The 15,054-nt window shown below is 36.9% G+C and overlaps 2 protein-coding genes across 5 annotated transcripts in view; both read left to right on the plus strand.

The window, feature by feature from the left end:
- Positions 1-7,822, plus strand: part of LOC135650479 (transcription termination factor MTERF15, mitochondrial-like) — a 76,406-nt gene extending 68,584 nt beyond the window's left edge. Inside the window, exons 1-2 of one of the 2 annotated variants that reach the window (XM_065169850.1) lie at positions 3,877-4,033; positions 6,077-7,822. In XM_065169850.1, the coding sequence (XP_065025922.1) occupies positions 6,452-7,639 (1,188 nt within the window). In that variant the 5' untranslated portion in view covers positions 3,877-4,033; positions 6,077-6,451 and the 3' untranslated portion in view covers positions 7,640-7,822. Of the gene's footprint in view, positions 1-3,876; positions 4,034-6,076 lie in introns of those variants that run through there. The other variant, XM_065169851.1, reaches the window with a different exon arrangement.
- Positions 7,823-8,651: 829 nt separating this feature from the next.
- On the plus strand, positions 8,652-14,661 carry LOC103969651 (transcription termination factor MTERF2, chloroplastic-like). Of its 3 annotated transcripts, none has more exons than XM_065172041.1 (3): positions 8,652-8,811; positions 12,901-13,051; positions 13,127-14,661. In XM_065172041.1, the coding sequence occupies exon 3, from the start codon at positions 13,332-13,334 to the stop codon at positions 14,484-14,486; it is 1,155 nt and encodes a 384-aa protein (XP_065028113.1). In that variant the 5' UTR covers positions 8,652-8,811; positions 12,901-13,051; positions 13,127-13,331; the 3' UTR covers positions 14,487-14,661. The 3 variants fall into 3 exon arrangements, with proteins under 3 accessions (XP_065028113.1, XP_065028114.1, XP_065028112.1); XM_065172042.1 differs by having other exon boundaries at positions 13,160-14,661; XM_065172040.1 differs by having other exon boundaries at positions 12,901-14,661.
- Positions 14,662-15,054: the final 393 nt, after the last annotated feature.

Below are 15,054 nucleotides of genomic sequence, written 5' to 3' on the forward strand. Positions count from 1 at the left end.
TTCTTATAAGCTAGAAATGATGTTAAAGAATATAAAATTCTTTTCAAAAGTTCTGAAAGCATATAAAAGATATCTATTACTTATTTTTAAAAATATATAAATATTGACTACTAATTCTTAGTTTGTCAAGAGGATAGTATAGTATCTGAAATTTTTGCTTGCTACATATGTTATGAAGCTTCATTTTTTTCCTGTAACGTTTTATTATCATTTTGGTGTCGAATAAAGAACAGTATCATTATTTTTTTTTTTGTAATATGTTTAGTTACTAAAATTTCAATTTAATGAAAGATTGTAAGAGAAAGAACTTCGAAAATTGGACAAAGAAGATTGTTGTATAGTTGTGGAGGCAACTATTGATTATAAGTTGATAATGGTGCTGAAGAGTATAATTTTTTTTTAAAAGACATAAAAGATATCTATTCAAAACAAATGGAGCTCACATTTTTCTGCATTAGTTTTTGAACCAAACAAATTCTAGAAAATTTGATGCTTATGTCCTAGTCGAATGGATGATAATGCTATACATAAGATACTCTTCTTCCTTCCGATGATTGAAAAATTAGAAAATGTCAAGGTTTATGTATTCAAGTTATTCTGACTCATTAAAAACTCTATGACAACATATTTCTTTTTAGTCAATAATTCATTGACAAGTCCCTTCCATAAGTCATTGACAATCATTTTTTCTTCTCTTATGTTTATCATAATGAATAAGTATGATTTATTTATTTGATGACATGATTATTTATTTTAAAAATAAAAAATAAAATAAATTGCTAACAAAATATTTCACCCCCGAGAGGAACTCGAGTTCAAAAAAGAAGATCTTTTTCTTCTAGGCCCTTTAGCCTGAAGCTTTCAATTAGAAAGGTTTGTGGAAACCGCGAATAACAACCTTTAGTACTTTGAATAATTATCTTATTAAATTATTTTTCTAGCACTCTTCGCTTATGTGTTTGATCATCGGAAAGATCTCTTATTTTGCAACATCATCTAACTACTTTCGTCTTTTCTCCTTTCTCGTTAGGCCTTGATAAAAATCATTTTTCTGTAAGGTTAATAAAATCATTATCTATCTAAGTAAGATGCTTGAAAGTGATTATGACAGACTACTCTTATTGGGATGCATCCGTAAGTTATCTATCCTTTTCTACAAGAGTTTGCATTACCTATTTACATAAAATTATAAACTTTTTTTTATATTTCACTCTCTCTGTTGGGCATATGATGCATAACATCAGTAGTTATGCATAATGCAAATATCAACTCTAATGTCAGTAGTAGGTTTTTCATTATTCTTTTCATAATATGTGTCTTTGTTAAAAGTTCATATACACCAATAAAAACTAAGTATATGACAACTTAGTTTATCTTGTGAATTTGCTACTACATATTTTCTTTATTGTGAAATCATCATTGACTTCATTTATTGAAACATGCATATCACCTTCGACAACAGGCCTCATAGCAAATGTACAACATCCTCATAAGTCGCCAATTAGCACAGAGGATGCTTGCCTTGGGTGACTACTTCCAATGTCTTCGTGCCCTTAGCTCCCCTAAGGGCGACTCATCCTCTCTCATGAACCAGCTTAGAAGTTTTTGGAGGAGGCATCACGGCAACTTGATGTTCAAATATGGGCGACCAAGTCAGCTAGCTAAGGTGGCTACCAGCATCCATCTAGAGCAATTTTACTAATAGATTAATCGCTCAAATTCTAAAAGGTTAGCTATTGGTGGAGATAATCTATGGATATCTATCGAAGCTCTATAGCCAACAACAAAGCTGTTTTTTCTTGTCTATTTATCGTATTAGAATCAAATTGATAAAATAATGCTAGAGATTTTTTTATAATTCAAGAACTAAGAGCTGAATTCATGATGTAGTGTTCATATGCTCTCTACAAAAGTTGGATTGCAGATGATCAACTAAGAAACTGATGTAATGTTGAAGTTAAAAAAGTTGAGCACTACTATTTCTCTACAGAACTCGTAGTTAGTTATATAATCTGGTTAGGATATTGCTATAAAATATGATAATGAGAATTTGTTGACTATATAAGACAACACAACAGTGTCAACATAAAATTATTACATTACAGACACATTGGTTACTCTATCTCATCGAGAGTCTAGATAACAAATTCATTATTCCGTGAAGTAAAACGAAAAGCTGAGAATTATGATGATAAAATGTTCTAAACAGTAAAAAAGAAAAAGAAAAAAAGAGGGGTTTAAACCCCATGTGATTCAAACACGCAACCTTGCGCCATGGATCAATGTGTTCTATGGTATTTGAAATAAATATCTTAAGCATAAGTTGCTCAGCTTATATTTTGATAATCAAATATTATATTTGAGAGTTTAGTTGGTGATTTGAAGGAGAATTATGTAAGACAACATATATGTAGTCAAATTAAAATCAATAAAATTTTAGTGATTTTAATTTGACTAAATACATTGTCTTACATAAGAGTGCAAACGATTCATATAGCTAAATAGTTCCAACATCATGACTTTTATTATTATTATGATTGTTTGCACTTGTAGATTATATCGACAAATTCTCCATCAATATAATGCTAGTGATGTTTCTCAATAAAAATAGAAATATAGCTAAAGCTATATATAATTTTTTTATTGAAACAAGTGAAGTCACTTACTCTTTCTTTCACCTAGGCGCCTTGTCATGAGACTCGAGAAGTGTTGGGCAGGTCAAACATTCATCTGATTCAACTTTAGTTGGACCGAGCTTAAGTCAACTAATTTGATTTCACTTGGATTCAAGTGCTCATTTGATTTGTAAACTAATTTGATTTCACTTGGATTCAAATCCATTATGAATGAATCTGCATTTGAAAGTAAAAATGAGATAGGCGACAAGGAAACTGGTGGCCGACGAAAAGGATAAGCTTTATTTTGATGAAGTGTGTGGTTCATCAAATCTCTTAGTTTCCTTATCTTCCCTACCTTTCTATGATTTCCTTTTTCAAACACATAGCAAAACCCCAAACGATCTAAATGTGCTGAACAAATATAGTGTAACTCATTTATGGAAAATCACAATGCATTTAGTCAGGTATAAATACGACGGATTTGAATTGAATCAAACCAGAATCGAGAGTTCGTTGATTGCAAATTAAATCGAAATCGACCAAGATTTATTTCAAGTTCTTAGGTTCAAAAAATTAGAATCAACGATCACGGAATTGATGATTCCGCTTCCTATTTAAGCCATCGATTTGATGATATTTTATATAAAAAATAAACCTCGATCAAATAGGTTATCGATGGATAATTGAGCTTAAACAATTGGGCCCAATAATCTGTGCTTCGCCCAACAATCGAAGGAGTGTCAAATGACCAATTTACCTCTCCCATATAAATAACTATATTTAGGGGTACTTTAGTTATTTTATAATTAAAATATTAAAAATTAGAAAATAAACTAGTCCTTCCAATAAGCAAATAATAACTAGTTATGGAGAAATTTTAGAAAAAAAAAATTAAAAACCTTATAGATACCCCAAAAATCTTTTATCATTTATCGCATCATTTGATTAAGCACTTATTGAAGTTTGAACACTCCGATGCTCTTTTCTTAATCCGATGGCAAGTGGAAGCTATCACTTCACCACCGATGGCAAGTGAAATCCGATGGCTTTATTGGCAAGTGGAAGCCATCACTTCACTGTTGATGTCACCGGCCGCCCGACAAATGGGCCGGGCGAGCGAGTTCAACCGGGTGCAGCCCAGGCGCCCGCCTGATTCAGGTTGCGTCGAGCACGAGTCGAGTCAATTTGGATCTCTGGTTCGATTGAACCAGATGAGAACGGCATCCTCAAAATTCGCACCTGCGCCCTAACTGCAGCGGTGAAACTGTCTCCTTCTCTACAGCGACCGCGACTGCGGCGTTTTCCTTGGCGAAAGGCGGCAGCAACGGCGGCATCTTCCTCCGCTGGGCTCTTATCGCTGCGGCGTTTTCCTCGGAGAACGGTGGATGCTGCGGCTTCCTCTCCTTCAGCGAACGGTACAGCGCCCGCTATCTCTCTCTTACTCCTCCTCCTCCTTCTCCGTCGCACAATCCCTTCTCCTCCCTCTTCCCCCTTTCGTCGCAGCTCTCCCGCTTCACGGACACCATCCTGCTCCTCCCTTCTCCTCCCTCCTCCCTCTTTCACCCGTTCATCGCAGCCCCCCGCCCCTCTTCCCCGATCCCTCCCCCTCCTCCACTTCATCACAGTCCCCGCCCCCCGTTTTCCTACTTCGATCCCAACGGTCCCCTCTCCGTTTTCCTACTCCGGACCCGACAGCCCCCTCTCCATTATCTTGCTCCGGCCCCGACAGCCCCCATCTCCCTCCTCTACACCCCACTTCGCCCTCTCTATACATCTTCCCCTCCCCTTTCCTACTCCCCGATAGTTACCCGCTACCCTCCCAACAAGCAGTCAGCAGCATGTCATGAGCATTTACTTCAAAGAAATAGCAAGTCACAGTATGCAAGTTAAATACTGTTGTTAAGATAGACAGCAGGAGAAGTGCTGCTTTTATAAAGAGCAAAGCGAATTGGGGAGTCTTAGAGAAAAAGATAAAAAAACCACGGAAAAGATAGAACAAGAGATAGCAGAGACAATAATTGGGTCACTGTCCAAAGAAAATCATAATTATTTGTCAATATAATCATGCACAAGTCTGACTATTCCTTATGTGAAGCATTTTAAATAAAAATATACCTAAGATAATACTAATCTAACTAGGTTTCCCAAAAGAAGCTCTCTCAACAGCTACTGCTTATTTTGATGAAGCGTTTGGTTCATCAAACCTCTTAGTTTTCTTATTATCTTTACTGCTTTGCAGTTTCCTTTTCAAGCACATCAGAAAATTTCAACACAAAACCCCAAATGATACAAAGGACTTGACTCAATCATACAAAGGACTCGACTCAATCTAACGTACAAGTTGAGTAAACAACTACAATTTGACTTGATTTCGAAACCCGAAAACAGACCCAAAACCTCAATGTATTTGGTTAGAATTTGACTTGATTTCCAAACCCGAAAATAGACCCAAAATCTCAATGTATTTGGTTAGGTATAGCCTTACACCTTTATGTCAACATAGTGTTCTCTGCTGTAGTGCTGAAAGCAACTATCTCCGCTACTTGAGGCTTGTTGGCACCTCAAAACACACAGGCCTGCTTATATTTGGAATGTCAAATCTTGTATTTGCTGGTTTAGTTGGTGATTTGAAGGAGATTTTGCAGGTGACAATAGAAAGAGATTTTAATGCTCTTCATTTAACTACAGATATTTTCTTACACAGAGTTCAATGATGCAGAAGATCCATATGGCTGATCATGAATAGTTTGGACATCATGGCTTTTGTTATTATTGTGGTTGTTTGCACTTGCTGGTTTTATTGGCAAATTCTCACTGATCTAGGCTTTTTTTTCTTCATTAATGATATGTAGCTGACGCTACATATAATTTTTTACTTTAGTTGAAGTTATTTACCTGAACAATCTTTATCATAAATTAAGTTCTTTTATCAGCATAGAACCAAATAAACTAGTAGCATTTCTTGATTGAGGCAGTTTTCGTATCTCTTTATTCATTTTTCAGAAAATTTATTGCCTTTCTCTGGTCTTCCAGCTATGTTGTTTTTTTTGTTAAGTTGCTCATCATCATCAACAATGCCTTTTTTAGCATGTTGAACCTCACAAATTACTGTTGTTAATTAATTAAACAGTGTCTTTTCTACATACCAGTCTTGCTAGACTTATAACTAGATCATCTCTCTACATTCTTGATGAAAAGGATCAATTATTCTGGAAGTGCTCATTTGAAATGTTCCAGGTTTTAGTTATAGGACAATGGTGAATCTGATGTTAGAGAAAACATTATGCATCTTCCTGTTATTCTGAATTCTGTAGTACCATTTGCAAGTTATTAATGTTCAACCTACAAGTATAAACATGAGTATCATCTGTATACGATCAACATGGTAAATGCCTTTGCCACTCTTATGCAGCATATTTGATGAAGATACATTTGATATGGTTTTTAAATTGCTACAGGGATATAGGATGCTTGGTAGTGTCTAAACCCACCAACTACAATGGAAAAATAAGTGGAAGATTGTGTCTGTGCTCTGGTGTTATATGATGCCATTATTTCAGTGGTGGAGAATTGCTCGGATGTGAGCATGATAATAAGTAACTAATCATAGGTACTCTTTATCAATTCTCAAACACCATTTAGAGACTTATCTCTGAAAGAAATGGCTGATTGGAACTGAATGCATGTGGATTGACATGAGTGGTAAAGGAATGTTGTCTGAGACAGATGATTAGTTGAAAGTTTTCAACGTCCTTGATTTGAGGTAGAAGAGGAATTTGGACTTGGAGAGGGCAGAAATAAGACTACTTTTCTTGTATTTTTCTGCAAACAGTATGGGATACTGCCTCAAAAGACTAATGTTTCCGGTGCAGAAGAGGCTCCTTTGCCTTCTCTCTTGTAACAAGTCCGACATCTATCTTTCCTCCTATCAACTCTGCAGTCTGTTTAGCTTTTCCACTGCCAAAGAGCGCAGTTCAAATCATAGATCCAACTTTACATTGGTCGACCCCCTTGAGTCATGTGAACTTTCCTCAAAAGAGGCTGCAAAAAGGGCCAAGGATCGCATCTGTGAAAACAAACTATCAAGTTCAAGTCCTTCCATTGAGTTCTTTAAGCAGCGCGGTTGGAGTGATGCACAAGTCATGAAGCTTACCCAGAGGAAACCCAAGTTGATATTTGCTAATGTAGAGACTATCCTGAAGCCCAGGATGAGATCTTTGCAGGACATGGGATTTTCTGACACTGAAATAGTTCAGCTGGTTTCATCATGTCCGGGTCTGCTCCTTCTACGTGACATCCAACCGAGGATCAACTTCTGGAGGTCATTTCTTGGTTCTAATGAGAGGTTAATTAAAGCCAGCAGGGGGAACATGTTTCTGCTTACTTCTAGCTTGGCTCGAAAGATTGAGCCCAATATATCTCTCTTGAGGGAATGCGGCATCAGTGAGCAATGCATCATGCAGATGGTGGTGGCACTACCGAGGTTTTTTTGTCGAACGAACAAATGTATCAACGAATCTATCAAACATGTTGAAGAGTTGGGTGTGTCACGTGACTGTAAAATGTTCCCTCATGCAATTTCAACAGTCTTGACCCTGAGCAGGTCCAGGTTTGATGCCACCTTTGCAACCCTGATGAGCTTTGGGTGGTCCCAACCAGACAGCCTTGCTGCATTCAGGAAGCATCCAGTCATTTGGAATTACTCAAAGAAGAACATATCTGACAAGGTGACATTCCTGACAAAGGAAGCTGGTTGTGAGCTTGCATATATCATTTGCCATCCCGTGCTTCTTACATATAGCTTGGAGAAGAGGTTGAGACCTCGATATGAAGTTATGAATTTTCTTGATCAGAATAAATTGCTGGATAAAGGATATAACCTGCTATCTGTCATGCTGCTATCTGAAGAGAAGTTCAGAAACAAATTCCTTTTCCTGCTTGGCAAGGAGAAATTTATTGCTCAATATGATTCGTATGTTGTTGCTGTTCAGGGAAAGCCCCACATTGTTGCGGAAAACTAGGATTGCAAGTGCTTCCTTAAGACTGTGTCAACCTATTGCATGCTGATTGCAAATTAATCATTTTATATTTGTGACAATTTTAATTCTCCAAGAGTTTGTTGGAGTATAACTTCCATGTTGATATGGTGATTGTTCTTCTATTTATTTTTTCTACAACAAAAGGTACTGATTCTTTTGTGCTGATGTCTCAGAAATTGGTGTGGGGGAAAGTCAATTACTTCAGACAGGTAACCAAATTGAGCACCCATCACAGGTCCAGAAAGATTATTGAATTTGAGCTACATTGGTTGCATATTTAATTTTTGATAATAATAGTTGAATTAAATTAAGAGAACAATTACCAGGTAGGTGATAAAATGAACACATCTATGGCATATATCTATAGTTAGTTGTGAATTATTTAGTATCTTAAAAATGAGAAACATTATCATTAATTTTTTAGCAATATGTTTAGTTGATTATTAGATAGTTGTGGTCGAGTACTGAAAAGAAGATTGTTGAATGGTTGTGGAGCGACTACTGATTATAAGCTGACAATGATGTTGCAGAGAATAAAATTCTTGTCAGAAATTTTGAAAGGATATTAAAGATATCTAATTTTAACTTGGTACAATCATTTGTCAGAAATTTTGTTGAATTTTTATTTTTATTTTCATGTAAGTACTATTTTGGTGTCTTCAAAATAAGGAACAATATCATTATTTTTTTAGTAATATGTTTAGTTATTAAAATTTTAATTTAATGAAAGATTCTCAAAAAAGTGGACAAAGAAGATTATTGGATGATTGTGGGGTAACTATTGATTATAAATCGATAATGATATTGAACGGTGTAAAATTCTTTTAAAATTTTTTGAATAGACATAAAAGATATGTAAGATTTTGCACAACAAAAAAAACAAATGGATCTCACATTTTTCTGTATCAGTTTTTGAACTAAATTAGTTCCAGAAAATTTGCTGCTTATGACGGGTCAGGCGCCCGAATGATTAAAATCCGGATCGAACCTGAGTCGCATTTCGAACCCCACGCAAACCCCCGTGGCGCGACCCTGCCCTAATCGCAGCGACTGCTCTTTTTCTTCGGCGACTGCGGCGTCTTATCAGTGAACGACGGCTGCCTTCCTCTCCATCGGGAAACAGCGACAGTTGGCGGTGGCGTCTTCCGTTCCCGGTATCTCTCTTTCTCTTTCTCTTCCTCCTTCGCCATCGCACACTCCCTTCTCCTCCGTCTTTCCCCTCTGTTCATCTCAGCCCCCGCCCCCACCACGCCCCACGGGCGCCAAGCCCCCTTCCCCGATCCCTCCTCCCTCTCCCCCTTTCGTCGCAAGCTCGCCCCCTTCCCCGACACCATCCTCCACCTCCTTCCTCTCTCTTCCCTCTTCCTCCAAGTTTTCTTTGTTTTTCTTCCTCGATACCATCCTCCCCCTCCCCTTTCCTTCCTCCTCCCTCTTCCCCCTGTTCATCGCAGACCCCCGCCCCCTCGCCTCGTCGCAACCCCCCTTCGCAGACCCCTTCTCCCTCTTCCCCTCCTCCTCGCTGCTCCCAGACCACAGCCTGTCTTCTTCCTCCTCCTCACTTCTTTCTGTATTTGTGACTGCTTTAATTTTGAATTGTTAATTTTGAATTATTTTTTTTTTATATAATTATGAAAATGTCATTTTTGATGTTAATCTTCTTTTTTATAGTTATCTTGTTATTAGATTTGGATAATTTAGCACTTTAATGTTTTCTAGATAGTTAAATCAATGTAATTTGATATTTAGTGGTGATGATTTGAAAATGAAATTAGATGAAACTCATTTTGTCTAATTTTTATTTTAATGCCTGGCTTTTTTGTTAATTATATTTTTTTATTATTTTATATTGGCTAGTTCTTTGCGGAGCTTGGGCGAGTGCCTTTAACAATACTGTCTTAAACATTGGTACAGTAGCATGGAACAAGTGATCTTTTTTACATACTCATTTCCTGATCATTGTAACCCATTAAGGAGGCCATAAAAAATAATTTTGATATATTAATTTAGATTAACGTAACTTGATTGTAGCCAGGTACTGTGGTCATATATGGTGCTCAGTTTTTGCAATTTTCTTATCATACAATATCTCCAATGATGTTTTTTTTTTTTTGACAACTGACGATTAATTTCTTGTTCTTGGAATGTTCTGAAAATGCATACAAGTTGAATAATGTTGATAACATAGACAACAGGAGAAGTGCTGCTTTTAAAGAGAGCAAATAGAATTGGACAGTCTTTTGAGGGGAAAAAAATGCATGGAAAAGATAGAACAAGAGATAGCAGAGATGCTGATTGGGCCGCTGGCCAAAGAGAATTATATTCTTTTGTCAATAGAATCATGTATAAGCCTAACAATTCCACATCCGTTTTACTTATAAATATATCTAAGATGAACCCAAGAGAATATAGTTTCTTTCATTCATTAATCTTTTCTTTATACAAAGGAAGATATAGATAGGTTGATTACAAACTGTACAGCTAAGCAAATAGAAGTGCTGACAATTCCACATCCGTTTTACTTATAAATATATCTAAGATGAACCCAAGAGAATATAGTTTCTTTCATTCATTAATCTTTTCTTTATACAAAGGACCATGCCTGATTGGTTTCACAAAGCTTGTCAATGATGATATGATTATGGAATTTTCATAATCGCATACTTTGCACTTGGGATTATCCTCTGCAGGCGTCATTGATATGGTCAAATTGTTGATCTTTCCTCTTCCTCGGATATACAGTTTTACAGACTGAGACCAATGAAGAAAGCTCTCTCTGTTGAGTTTTTGTATTATAATCAGCAAGGATGGATGCCACCTAAGCTGTTTGTTGAAGATGGAACCATTTGTTTCAATTTTCTCTCCTTTAGACATAATAGCATAGGTACCTCACAAACAAACGAAGAAGAAGAAATAGTTGGGGCTAATCTGGAGAGTGGTAGAACAAAGGAATTTTTTTTTAACAATTAAGGTTGAGAGAAAGAAGAAAAACAAATTCTATTGAAACCAAGCTCCGATACCATAAACCAAGGTTCACCTTACCAATCTATACTAGTGTATCGATCGATCATCGGTATGGTAAGTGCCAAGGTATTGTATGTCGGTATGTGTTGTATGATGGGGCATATCGATGGTTTAGAAAAATTATCGAAAATAACTCAAAAAAAAGGAAGAAAGTTAGATTAAAGTTTTTAAGTTGGAAATAAATTTAAATTTACTATAATTTTAGCAAAAAAAATCTAATTTAGGAAAGAATAGTGACACATCTTTTTCGAGCTTTAAGGAATATCTTTGTGGTACGTACTTAATCGTCCTTATGTTAATATTGAATTATTTACAAAAAAATGATTTGAATTATTAGATTGTTTATTTAAATAGCTTAAACTTTAAGATTCAAATGAAACAAGTAATTAACGATAAATTGTTAGATTGTTTATTTTAACAACTTAAACTTTAAGATTCAAATGAATCAAGTAATCAATCGATGGATATACATGGTTCTATCACAAAAAAGAATGACTGGATTCCACTGGCTGTGGATTGGGGTCTTCAATCCTCTATATATATATATATAAATTTGATATATTTGTTAGACCCAAACCTAAAATTGATCCCGCGACATAGTATACTGATGCACTGTACGCCATTAGTGTATTAATGTGGTTTGGTCGCAGTTTGATTGCCTTGAACCATGTGTCCAAGGCAGCTTCTGAGGCAAGGATGTTTGTGACATATATATGTGTGGAGCATAGAGAATATCAAAACTTCTACTTTCGCCACTAATTTGTTGTTTCGTGTCATAAGATCGATCATCGTATTGTTGCTCGGAGAAGAATAATCAGCCAAGATTGTATTACTGTTGACTGTAAGATTCTTCATAATATGATCGCTGTGCATATGATGAGCTTCACGCTTTGTCTATGTCGTGTAGACTCTGTCGCATTTGCTGAAAACTATCCATTGTCTTCCCCTTTCCCTTATATGTATACACATGACCAATATCTCATCGAGCTTAATTATCAGAATCCTGGGTGGTACGTGTAAAATGCTGCTTCTCGGTTCATGCACCACCCTTAAATTATGTAGATGTGACCATATCTGGCATCGTTGCCATCATCGGTCAAGGCACTGTGTCGACGTCGTTGTCATGTCTTTGGACTGAGTGAGTTGTTGAATGCAATTGAGAAAGTGTCTTGTCGTCTGACATGATTCTTTTCAACGGTGCAACTGATGCTATTGTCTTCCCCTTTGTCTATTCCTTTGTTTTTGCACATTAGTCGAACTATTATAACGATTAGGTGTCTCTAGTTCATCTTGATTAGAGTGTTCTTCTTTTTAATCCTTTCAAATTTGATCCAATCCACATAATATGATGGTCGTGCATACGATGAGCTTCGCGCTGTAAGATTCTTCATAATATGATGGTCGTGTATACGATGAGCTTCGCGTTGTGTCTATGTCGTGTAGGCTCTATCGCATCTGCTGAAAACCATCCACCGTCTTCCCCTTTCCCTTCTATGTATGAACATGACCAATATCTCGTTGAGCTTAATGATTTGAATTTTGGGTGGTATGTGTAAAATTCTGCTCCTCAGTCTATCCACCACCTTCAAATTGTGTAGACATGACCATCTCAAGCTTTGTTGCCATCATCGGTCGAGGTATTGTGTCTCCTTCGCTGTCATGTCTTTGGACGGAGTGGGTTGTTGAATGCGATTGAGAAGGTGTCTCGTCGTCCGACATGATTATTTTCAACGGTCTGACTGATGATATTGTCTTCCCCTTTGCCTATTCCTTTGCTTTTGCACATTGGTCGAACGATTATGACGGTTGAGTGTCTCTAGTTCATCTTGATTAGAGCATTCTTCCTCTTAATCCTCTCAAATTTGATCAAATCCACAAATTTCTCAAACAATGTCTTTTCTTCTTACCGGTCTTGTTAGACCTAGAAGTGAATCATCTCTTTTCATTCTTGATGAAAATGATCAATTTTTCTGGAAGTGCTCATTTGAAATGTTTCAGGTTTTCGTTGTAGGACATTAGTGAATCTGATGTTAGACAAAACATTATGCATCTTCCACCTAATCTGAATGCTGAAGTACCTATTGCAAGTCCTTGACTGATGTTCAACCTATTAGTACAAACTTGAATATCGTTTGTATACGATCAACATAGCGAATGCCATTGTCACTCTTATGCCACATATTTGATGAAAATACATTTGATATCATTTTCAATATCTGCAGGGATATAGCGTGCTTCACAGTTTCTGAAGCTACTAACGACAATAGATAAATAGTGGAAGGTAGTGTCAGTGCGCATGTGTCAAATCAAGACATTATTTCAGTAGTGGAGAATTGCTTGGATGTGAGCATGATAATAAGTAAATGATCAAAGGTACTCTTAATCAACACTCAAACACCATTTAGAGACTTAAATCTGAAAGAAATGGTTTATGGGAACTGAATGCAGGTGGATTTATGTGAGGAATTTTATCCGTTACAGATTATCAGCTGGAAGTTTTCAACTTCCTTTTGGTTGGAAGCAGATACAGAAAATATATTTAGTTTGGATGTGCTTGATCTGAGGTAGAAGAGGAGTTGGACTTAGAGAGGGCAGCGATTAGATTAGTTTTCTTGTATTTTTCTGCAAACAGCACACGATACTGCTTCAAACGATGATGTTTTTGGTGCAAAAAAGGCTCTTTTGCCTTTTCCCATGTAACAATTCCTCCATTTATCTTTCCTCCTATCAACTTTGCGGCCTGTTTAACTTTTCCACTGCCAAATACGGAAGTTCAGAGCAAAGTTCCAACTTTATAGTGGTCAACCCCCTTCAATCATGTGAACTTTCCTCAGAAAAGGCTGCAAAAACAGCCAAGTATCACGCCTGTTGTAAAAATTCTTCAAGTCTTTCCACCGAGTTCTTTAAGCAGAACGGTTGGAGCGATGCACAAGTCATGAAAGTTACCCAGAAGGCACCCAAATTGCTGCGTGCTAAGGTAGAGACTACACTGAAGCCCAGGATGAGATCTTTGCAGGACATGGGATTTTCTGATACTGAAATAGTTCAGTTGGTTTCAAAATGTCCGACTATACTTTTTCATAATATCCAACCGAATTTGAACTTCTTGAAGTCACTACTTGGTTCTAATGAGAGGTTACTGAAAGCCTGCAGTAGGAACCGATTTCTTCTTACTTCTAGCTTAGCTCGGAAGATAGAGCCCAATATATCTCTCTTAAGGGAATGTGGCATCAGTGCTGAATGCATCGCGGGTATGGTGGTGTTGAATCCGGGTTTTGTTGTTCGAAAAAACAAATTTATTAGGGAAGTTATCGATTATGTTGAGGAGTTGGGTGTGCCACGGGATTGTGGAATGTTCCGTCATGCACTTCATTCTGTCATGAACATGAGCAGATCTAAGTGCGATGCTACCTTTGCAACCTTTAAGAGCTTTGGTTGGTCCCAGCCAGACATCATTGCAATACTCAGGAAGAGCCCATGTGTTTGGAGACTCTCAAAGAAGAACATATCTGACAAAATGACATTCCTGACGAAGGAAGCTGGTTGTGAGCAGCAGTATATCATTCGCCATCCTGGGATTCTTTCATATAGCTTGGAGAAGAGGGTGAGACCACGACATGAAGTTATAAATTTTCTTGAGCAGAATAAATTGCTGGATAAAGGACATAGCCTTTTATATGTCATGCCACTAACTGAGCAGAAGTTCATGAACCAATTTCTATTCCCGTACAAGGAGAAATTTACTGCTCTCTATGATGCCTATGTTGCTTCTGTGCAGGGAAAGCACCATGTTGTCGCTGAAAATTAGGATTGCGAGTGCTTCCTCGAGACAAAAGTGTAAACCTATTGCATACTGACTGCACTATTTAATCATCTTAAATTTGTGACAATTTATAATCTTCAGGAGTTTCTTCTGAGTAGAACATCACTGTTGATTTTGATATTTTATTTCTAATTATCTTTTGATACCTTTTTATTTTTTACGGATGTTTTAAAGCTTTTGTGTTATGTTTCTACGGTAGGTAGCTATTTCTGTCGACTGATCGGTGACGACTTGGCCTCAGACATGCGTGGGAAAATAATTGATGTGTGGTGAAACAATATTGTGCGAGTGACTCTTCATCATATTCTCAATATCTCTGCGCCATCTCTCTCTCTCTTAGAGCTTCTCTTGTCTTACAAGAGAGATCGAAACGATACATGAGTGATAATCTTAGCCCTTTCAATATTCTTCTAAACTGAAATGAAGTGTAAGCAAAATTAAAGGTTCAACCACTTGAAATATCATAACATCACAGCAGCGAGGAAACATTTGAAATCTAACTTGGAGAGCAGTCCCCAACAAGCTCGGAAAATTTGGAATCAAGTACACGACA

Source organism: Musa acuminata, chromosome BXJ3-10 (assembly GCF_036884655.1).
Source record: "Musa acuminata AAA Group cultivar baxijiao chromosome BXJ3-10, Cavendish_Baxijiao_AAA, whole genome shotgun sequence".
Classification (NCBI taxonomy): domain Eukaryota; kingdom Viridiplantae; phylum Streptophyta; class Magnoliopsida; order Zingiberales; family Musaceae; genus Musa; species Musa acuminata.

Bases quoted from the DNA above. Each gene is read 5' to 3' on its own strand.
- LOC103969651 (XM_065172040.1), top strand. From the start codon at position 13,332: ATGATGTTTTTGGTGCAAAAAAGGCTCTTTTGCCTTTTCCCATGTAAC.